Source organism: Oncorhynchus kisutch, linkage group LG6, assembly GCF_002021735.2.
Source record: "Oncorhynchus kisutch isolate 150728-3 linkage group LG6, Okis_V2, whole genome shotgun sequence".
Taxonomy (NCBI): domain Eukaryota; kingdom Metazoa; phylum Chordata; class Actinopteri; order Salmoniformes; family Salmonidae; genus Oncorhynchus; species Oncorhynchus kisutch.
In genome coordinates, this window is record NC_034179.2 from 10,316,340 (window position 1) to 10,325,828 (window position 9,489).

Here is a 9,489-nt window from a genome sequence, read left to right on the forward strand (position 1 = left end):
TCTGGGATATATTATTCACATTTATTCATTACTGGAGCTCTTTATAGTTTCCTGAACTTTGATCTCAGAAAAAAATATGTTTTATTGCAGGTGAAAAAGTGTCATTGCATACATCAACAAAAGAAACTGTACACTGGGTTGATTTGGTGCATCATTCCTAACTAACTAACCCACACTCCTGCTGTCTGCCGACAGGTTGTATGTACTCGTGGCTCCAGGCCCTCTCCTTCCAGGCCTGCAGCCAGGAGGTCCTCTCTACAGCTAGCCCAGGTGGAGGCTACTCCTCCCTGAATGGAATCCGCATCTTTAGCCTTCTATGGATAATCTGTGGACACACTGTCCAGCTCAGCGCCTGGAACAACCTAGGTATGTCTCAGAGGAAATTCTCATTCTCTGTACTGTAGCAAATTCTTGCGAATGGCCACAGTGTAAAACACCCCTTGCAGATCTCAAACCCACGTCTCCCAGCTTGTAGGCAGACCTGCCAACCACTGTTCCTATAAGGGTTAGCCCCTTTGGGATGGATGGTAACAGGCTTACCTAGGCAAGGTTCATTACACTGCTGTCTACCTTAGAACTTCAATTAACAGCCCAATTGCTTCAATCAATGAACACAACTGCCGTTTATTAGAGACAGGCTTCAATTTGAACCCATTGTGCTTAAGGAAAAGCCATTGAGCTCTAGGAATTTGTCAAGCCAACCTGCACTAGCAGCGAAGTCAGAGGCCCCACTGTCACTCACGGTGGCGTAGATCTAATTTGCTTTCACCCTGATCATCTTGCTGGACACCCGGAGTCGGCTTTTGCGGGGAATATCAGAGTGGTGTCCATGGTAACCTCATAAACCATTTATTTAGATCCTCCGTGTATTTGAAACAGGCGTTTATTTACTGAAATATGTGCCGATGCCCAGCTTTTAAAAGGGACAGGCGGCTATTTCAGACTCAGCGTTTGATAGGATAGTATACCGTAAAAAATGTAATCTATCTACAATACTTGATGAATGAATTGGATATTAGTATCAGCTATTTACAGATATGCACTGAACTGATTACAGATAATGAAACGAGATGGAAAGGGACAGTGGAGAGAAACCCTCTGCATGTGTTTGCCTTCAGTGGACCTGTATATCTGGCTGTGGATACCTTTCTGCTCCTCGGGTGAGAACCCAGTTCAACTCCACCCTTAGAAGAAAATGTGCTATCTAGAACCTTAAAGGGTTCTTCGGCTGTCCCCATAGGAGAACATTTTGAAGAACACTTTTTGGTTCCAGGTAGAACCCTTTTGGTTCCAGGTAGAACCCTTTTGGTTCCAGGTAGAACCCTTTTGGTTCCAGGTAGAACCCTTTTGGTTCCAGGTAGAACCCTTTTGTGTTCCATGTAGAACCTTTTCTAAAGAGGGTTCTACATGGAAACCAAAATGGTTCTACCTGGAACCAAAAAGGATTCTCCTATGGGGAAAGATGAAGAACCCTTTTTTCTAAGAGTGTACTGCATATATGCATCCTTCCTTCCACATCTTCCTTGAAGTAATCACTGATCTGCACCTGTCTGGTCCGTGTCCCAGAGGTCTTTTGAGTGCAAGGTCCCTGCTGGGGTCCATTCAGAGAGCGGAGGACAAACTGAGTCCAGGTCTGGTGGCCAACTTCCTCTTCAAGAGGTTTAAAAGGTAACTCCATCAGTCCTCAACTTTTATTTAAACAGGAGAGACCCTGAATGCTATGTGTAAGGGTGACCTGGATCACTGAAATCATTACAGTCTGTTTATAGAACCACAACACCAATCTGCTGTATGTTTTGTGCTCTTCTTTGCTGATCATTGTTGATTTGTTATTGTCCTGCCCTCCCTCCCAGAGTCCAGCCACTGCACCTCTTCATCGTGTGTCTCGCTATCGGCCTCTTCTCCGTGGTCCAGAGAGGTGCATTCTGGTTCATCGCCGAAGATGAGATCATCAACTGTAAAAAGTACTGGTGGTCCAACCTGCTACTGGTCAACAACCTCTTCACCATCACTGACATAGTGAGAAGGACCCTAACCACTACACTAAACCTAACCCCTAACCTAACCACTACTCTAACCCCTAACCTAACCTTAACCCTAACCCTAGCTTACTACTGGTCAACAACCTCTTCACCACCATTTGACATAGTGAGCCTTTTAGGTAACCTGTAACTGTCCTTTATTTAGCAGTAGTAGTACTACACTGAAATGTTTGGACTGGTAGTAGCCACTACAATACAATGCACCTTTATTCATCCCAGAGGGGCAATTCGTTCAAGGCTGACAGGGTGCTTCAGACAGGACAAACACACACAGACAGTGTAAAAACAATATGTAAAACAATATATATTTATAAAGATGACTGTTGGTTTTGACTGAGATAATGTAGAGGTAATCTGTCATTATCTATGCCTGTTGGTTTTGACTGAGATAATGTAGAGGGATTCTGTTATCTACGACGGTTGGTTATGACTGAGATAATGCAGAGGTCATCTGTCATTAATTATGACTGTTGGTTATGACTGAGATAATGTAGAGGTAATCTGTCATTATCTATGCCTGTTGGTTTTGACTGAGATAATGTAGAGGGATTCTGTTATCTACGACGGTTGGTTATGACTGAGATAATGCAGAGGTCATCTGTCATTAATTATGACTGTTGGTTATGACTGAGATAATGTAGAGGTCATCTGTCTCTACAGTGTGCTCCATGGACCTGGTATCTGTCCCTGGATTTCCAGTTCTATGCAACAACCCCCCTGCTCATCTACCTCTATAGGCTGTAAGTCATTCACAATGCAAAATGGCTATTCTAATGATCATTCTATTTCTTTCTCAATAAATGTTCTTCTCTCTGTTGTCTTTCAGGAACAAAGGAGTTCTGGTTGGTGTGGCTTCAGCTCTGCTGTTTCTGTCCAGTCTGACTAGCGCTGTTCTCACTGCCCTACTGCACCTCCCAGTTCACCAGCCTACCACACTGTAAGTTCACCAGACTACCACACTGTAAGTTCACCAGACTACCACACTGTAAGTTCACCAGACTACCACACTGTAAGTTCACCAAACTACCACACTGTAAGTTCACCAGACTACCACACTGTAAGTTCACCAGACTACCACACTGTAAGTTCACCAGACTACCACACTGTAAGTTCACCAGACTACCACACTGTAAGTTCACCAGACTACCACACTGTAAGTTCACCAGACTACCACACTGTAAGTTCACCAGACTACCACACTGTAAGTTCACCAGACTACCACACTGTAAGTTCACCAGACTACCACACTGTAAGTTCACCAGCCTACCACACTGTAAGTTCACCAGACTACCACACTGTAAGTTCACCAGACTACCACACTGTAAGTTCACCAGACTACCACACTGTAAGTTCACCAGACTACCACACTGTAAATTACCCAGACTAGCACACTGTAAATTACCCAGAATACCACATTGTAAATTACCCAGACTACCACTCTGTAAATTACCCAGACTACCACACTGTAAGTTACCCAGACTAGCACACTGTAAATTACCCAGAATACCACATTGTAAATTACCCAGACTAGCACACTGTAAATTACCCAGACTACCACACTGTAAGTTACCCAGACTACCACATTGTAAATTCACCAGAATACCACACTGTAAATTACCCAGAATACCACACTGTAAATTCACCAGAATACCACACTGTAAATTACCCAGAATACCACACTGTAAATTACCCATAATACCACACTGTAAGATCAAGTGGTAACACTTTAACAATTAATCATTATAAAAGCATAATGAAGCTTTCATTGACCCATTACAAGACCTACAAAAATCATTAAAAAATGATTTGTAAGAATGATATAAACTCAAACCAGATCAACTGTTACAGATATGAATCACCCACAATGTTCAGTATAATATGTATTCTGTTCCAACACTGCCATTATTGTTTATGTTGTATATGGTCCAGAAAATATGAAAACTACTTCCAGTATTACTACAATAAACCCTACACCAGATACGGGCCCTACCTGATCGGGATCCTGGCAGGGATAAGCATGACAACTAAGAAAGGCCACCTTTTAAAACATCAGGTAATAATTTGAATTAACTGAATAATCTTTAACTGCTTAACACTCAGTTTAACTGCTTAACACTCAGTTACCTACCTTTAAAATTTTGTGAACAGGGTTTACCCACCTTTTAATGCTATATAAGTGTTTTTTTTTGCATTAAGGTTTACCTACCTGTGTTATTTTTAACACTACAGCCCTGTTTCGTTTCAATAACATATCCCTCTCCTCTCCTCTCCTCTCCTCTCCTCTCCTCTCCTCTCCTCTCCTCTCCTCTCCTCTCCTCTCCTCTCCTCTCCTCTCCTCTCCTCTCCTCTCCTCTCCTCTCCTCTCCTCTCCTCTCCTCTCCTCTCCTCTCCTCTCCTCTCCTCTCCTCTCCTCTCCTCTCCTCTCCTCTCCTGTATCTGTGTAACAACTCAGTGGCAGGCTACAGTAGGTTGGTTCTGCTGCCTGTCAGTCATGGCGATATTGATAGGATTGGCCTATGTCCTCCGGGATGTCCCACCCCAGCCGTCCGCGCCTCACGCCCTCTACCAGGGGATCCATCGCTCCCTCTGGGCCCTGGCCGTGGCCTGGATCATACTGGCCTGTGAGGAGGGATATGGAGGTGAGACCTGAGCACTGACAACCCACCTACCACAAGTCCCAGACATACTATTCTGAACAGATCTAGGGCTAGGAGTCTTTGCTGACCATTTGATCTGACTGGTAAAAATGATGGTCCCTAGTCGTTTTCTATGTAAGAGTCTTAGTTACATCCTTTAGCAAAGGATCAGAGTTTTTCCTCATGTGGTCAGGTAACATTCCTGCCCCTAAAACCCAGTCTCCAGTAACTACCCAGTCTTCAGTAACTACCCAGTCTCCAGTAACTACCCAGTCTCCAGTAACTACCCAGTCTCCAGTAACTACCCAGTCTCCAGTAACTACCCAGTCTCCAGTAACTACCCAGTCTCCAGTAACTACCCAGTCTCCAGTAACAACCCAGTCTTCAGTAACTACCCAGTCTCCAGTAACTACCCAGTCTCCAGTAACTACCCAGTCTCCAGTAACTACCCAGTCTCCAGTAACTACCCAGTCTTCAGTAACTACCCAGTCTCCAGTAACTACCCAGTCTCCAGTAACTACCCAGTCTCCAGTAACTACCCAGTCTCCAGTAACTACCCAGTCTCCAGTAACTACCCAGTCTTCAGTAACTACCCGGTCTCCAGTAACTACCCGGTCTTCAGTAACTACCCGGTCTTCAGTAACTACCCAGTCTCCAGTAACTACCCAGTCTCCAGTAACTACCCAGTCTTCAGTAACTACCCAGTCTCCAGTAACTACCCAGTCTCCAGTAACTACCCAGTCTCCAGTAACTACCCAGTCTCCAGTAACTACCCAGTCTCCAGTAACTACCCAGTCTCCAGTAACTACCCAGTCTTCAGTAACTACCCAGTCTCCAGTAACTACCCAGTCTCCAGTAACAACCCAGTCTCCAGTAACTACCCAGTCTCCAGTAACTACCCAGTCTCCAGTAACTACCCAGTCTCCAGTAACTACCCAGTCTCCAGTAACTACCCAGTCTTCAGTAACTACCCAGTCTCCAGTAACTACCCAGTCTTCAGTAACTACCCAGTCTCCAGTAACTACCCAGTCTCCAGTAACTACCCAGTCTCCAGTAACTACCCAGTCTCCAGTAACTACCCAGTCTCCAGTAACTACCCAGTCTCCAGTAACTACCCAGTCTTCAGTAACTACCCAGTCTCCAGTAACTACCCAGTCTCCAGTAACTACCCAGTCTCCAGTAACTACCCAGTCTCCAGTAACTACCCAGTCTCCAGTAACTACCCAGTCTCCAGTAACTACCCAGTCTCCAGTAACTACCCAGTCTCCAGTAACTACCCAGTCTTCAGTAACTACCCAGTCTTCAGTAACTACCCAGTCTCCAGTAACTACCCAGTCTCCAGTAACTACCCAGTCTCCAGTAACTACCCAGTCTCCAGTAACTACCCAGTCTCCAGTAACTACCCAGTGTCTCTCTCACATGCTGTATATTCTGTCCCTCTCTCTCTCTCCAGGATTGGTTGATAACCTCCTGTCACTAAATCTGTGGGTTCCTCTGTCCAACATCAGCTTTGCCTGTTACCTGATCCATCCTGTTATTATTATACTATACAACGGCAAACAGGAGACTCCTATACACTACACAGACATGAACTTTGTAAGTATTTCACACAGTAGTTAACCTAGACCCAGATAAGTGTCTGCTGCGTTGCCAACTTCTTCCATGGTTGTTATCATGCCAAACATTTCTGGTATGGCAGTGACTTGAGTTGGCAAGAACACACAAACAGATCTAGGACAGGCCTACTACTGTAGATCATAATAGAACAGTATGCATCTTCCTGCTCTTCTGGAGATGATCACACAGTGTTATTTTCCTTTGTTTTCTTCCTCCTCAGTTCTATCTGTTCCTGGGTCACATGATTCTGACGGTGGTGATTGGCTATGTGTTGACCGTGTTGGTGGAGAAGCCCTACCTCTTCCTCAGGGGCAGTAAGACTTAAGGACATGACCCCCTTGACCCTCCTCCTTTAGAACATGACCCCTAGACCCTCCTCTCTACGACATGACGCCTAGACCCTCCTTCTCTACGACATGACCCCTAACCCCTAGACCCTCTTCCCTAGGACATGACCCCCTTGACCCTCCTCCTTTAGAACATGACCCCTAGACCCTCCTCTCTACGACATGACGCCTAGACCCTCCTTCTCTACGACATGACCCCTAACCCCTAGACCCTCCTTCTCTACGACATGACCCCTAACCCCTAGACCCTCTTCCCTAGGACATGACCCCTAGACCCTCCTCCTCTACGACATGACATCTAGACCCTCTTCCTCTACAACATGACCCCTCCTCCCTAGGACATGACCCCTAGACCCTCCTCCTCTACGACATGACCCCTAGACCCTCCTCCTTTACGACAGGACCCCTAGACCCTCCTCCTTTACGACAGGACCCCTAGACCCTCCTCCTTTACGACAGGACCCCTAGACCCTCCTCCTCTACGACATGACCCCTAGACCCTCCTCCTCTACGACATGACCCCTAGACCCTCCTCCCTACGACATGACCCCTCCTCCCTACGACATAACCACTAGACCCTCCTCTGTACGACATGACCCTTAGACCCTCCTCCTCTACGACATGACCCTTAGACCCTCCTCCTCTACGACATGACCCCTAGACCATCCTCCCTACGACATGACCCCTCCTCCCTACGACAGGACCCCTAGACCCTCCTCCCTACGACATGACCCCTCCTCCCTACGACAGGACCCCTAGACCCTCCTCCCTATGACAGGACCCCTCCTCCCTACGACATGACCCCTCCTCCCTACGACAGGCCCCCTAGACCCTCCTCCTCTACGACATGACCCCTAGACCCTCTTCCCTACGACATGACCCCTCCTCCCTACGACAGGACCCCCTAGACCCTCCTCCTCTATGACATGACCCCTAGACCCTCCTCCCTATGACATGACCCCTCCTCCCTACGACAGGACCCCTAGACCATCCTCCTCTACAACACTCCAGTAGATCTGAAAGGATTGGATAGCTGTGAGCAGTATGGCCATAAATGAAAGGAATTATGTATGGGCTGATTTATAAAGATGACTGTATTCATTGTAAGATGTAAGATGTGCGGTGTAAATTATTGTATAATCTGCCATGTATAAAAACTGAAACATAAAGTCTGAAAAGAGTGGTATGTTAGAATGTAAAACTTTCTGTGGTTAGAATGTTTAACGCTGACTGTAGTATTGAGGTACAATGTTACTTGTGAAGCCAAGCAGTATAAGAAGAGCTCTTCACTAGATACATAAACATACAAAGGCCATTTCCTCAAAAGTGAGTTTACAACTTGATCAACTTTCAAAGCAGAATTGCTTTTCCATTGTTCCTCAAATGCTGTGTATGATAAACCATTTTGCTGATAAACCAGTCTCTACTTTTATCCAATGTAAAAAACACAATTTCAAATGTTGCTACAAAGACTGAATCCAGGTGAGGGGTCACATATGTCACAGCAGTGGGTTATTAGGCAAGTGTTTGTGGGTCTCTCGTACACCATGGTCTTTATCACTGCATGACCACAACCTCTAGCTTAGCCTTAGCCCAGTAACCCAAACATGTCCATGCCAATCGTTCAAAACACCCCCATCTAGTTAGGTATCAATGCACCCAAATAGTAAATATATTCCCTTGGTTTTGAAACTGGAGCCTCCTGATCCTGAATCCATCACTAAATAAACCAATATGATCCTAAAGCCACAGGGGCCAACAGGGAGAAACAGGAACCAACAGGGACAAACAGGAGCCAACAGGGACCAACAGGGAGAAACAGGAACCAACAGGGAGAAACAGGGAGAAACAGGGACCAACAGGGAGAAACAGGGACCAACAGGGAGAAACAGGAACCAACAGGGAGAAACAGGAACCAACAGGGAAAAACAGGGACCAACAGGGAGAAACAGGGACCAACAGGAACCAACAGGGAGAAACAGGAACCAACAGGGAGAAACAGGGAAAAACAGGAACCAACAGGGAAAAACAGGGACAAACAGGAGCCAACAGGGAGAAACAGGAACCAACAGGGAGAAACAGGGACCAACAGGGAGAAACAGGGACCAACAGGGAGAAACAGGAACCAACAGGGAGACACAGGAACCAACAGGGAGAAACAGGGACAAACAGGAACCAACAGGGAGAAACAGGGACCAACAGGGAGAAACAGGAACCAACAGGGAGAAACAGGAACCAACAGGGAAAAACAGGGACCAACAGGGAGAAACAGGGACCAACAGGAACCAACAGGGAGAAACAGGAACCAACAGGGAGAAACAGGGACCAACAGGGAGAAACAGGGACCAACAGGGAGAAACAGGAATCAACAGGGAGAAACAGGAACCAACAGGGAGAAACAGGAACCAACAGGGAGAAACAGGGACCAACAGGGAGAAACAGAGACCAACAGGGAGAAACAGGGACCAACAGGGAGAAACAGGAACCAACAGGGAGACACAGGAACCAACACGGAGAAACAGAAACCAACAGGGAGAAACAGGAACCAACAGGGAGAAACAGGAACCAACAGGGAAAAACAGGGACCAACAGGGAGAAACAGGGACCAACAGGAACCAACAGGGAGAAACAGGAACCAACAGGGAGAAACAGGGAAAAACAGGAACCAACAGGGAAAAACAGGGACAAACAGGAGCCAACAGGGAGAAACAGGAACCAACAGGGAGAAACAGGGACCAACAGGGAGAAACAGGGACCAACAGGGAGAAACAGGAACCAACAGGGAGACACAGGAACCAACAGGGAGAAACAGGGACAAACAGGAACCAACAGGGAGAAACAGGGACC

General features: G+C 46.4%; 1 protein-coding gene across 1 annotated transcript; it reads left to right on the plus strand.

Moving 5' to 3' along the window:
* The first annotated feature begins 178 nt into the window (after nt 1–178).
* LOC116374341 (O-acyltransferase like protein) lies at nt 179–8,025 on the plus strand. The gene is made up of 10 exons (XM_031826132.1): nt 179–366; nt 1,058–1,160; nt 1,567–1,668; nt 1,854–2,019; nt 2,703–2,782; nt 2,869–2,979; nt 3,972–4,095; nt 4,495–4,681; nt 6,132–6,274; nt 6,516–8,025. Exons 1-10 carry the CDS (start codon nt 201–203, stop codon nt 6,618–6,620), a joined length of 1,287 nt encoding a protein of 428 aa, XP_031681992.1. The 5' UTR covers nt 179–200; the 3' UTR covers nt 6,621–8,025.
* The last annotated feature ends 1,464 nt before the right edge of the window (nt 8,026–9,489 follow it).

What these genes read in the sequence shown, in the direction of transcription:
- LOC116374341 (XM_031826132.1), top strand. Translation starts at nt 201, where the DNA reads ATGTACTCGTGGCTCCAGGCCCTCTCCTTCCAGGCCTGCAGCCAGGAG. An exon ending in TCTTCACCATCACTGACATA is followed by an intron (nt 2,020 to 2,702) that starts GTGAGAAGGACC and finishes CTGTCTCTACAG; the next exon opens with TGTGCTCCATGGACCTGGTA. An exon ending in CTGTGAGGAGGGATATGGAG is followed by an intron (nt 4,682 to 6,131) that starts GTGAGACCTGAG and finishes CTCTCTCTCCAG; the next exon opens with GATTGGTTGATAACCTCCTG.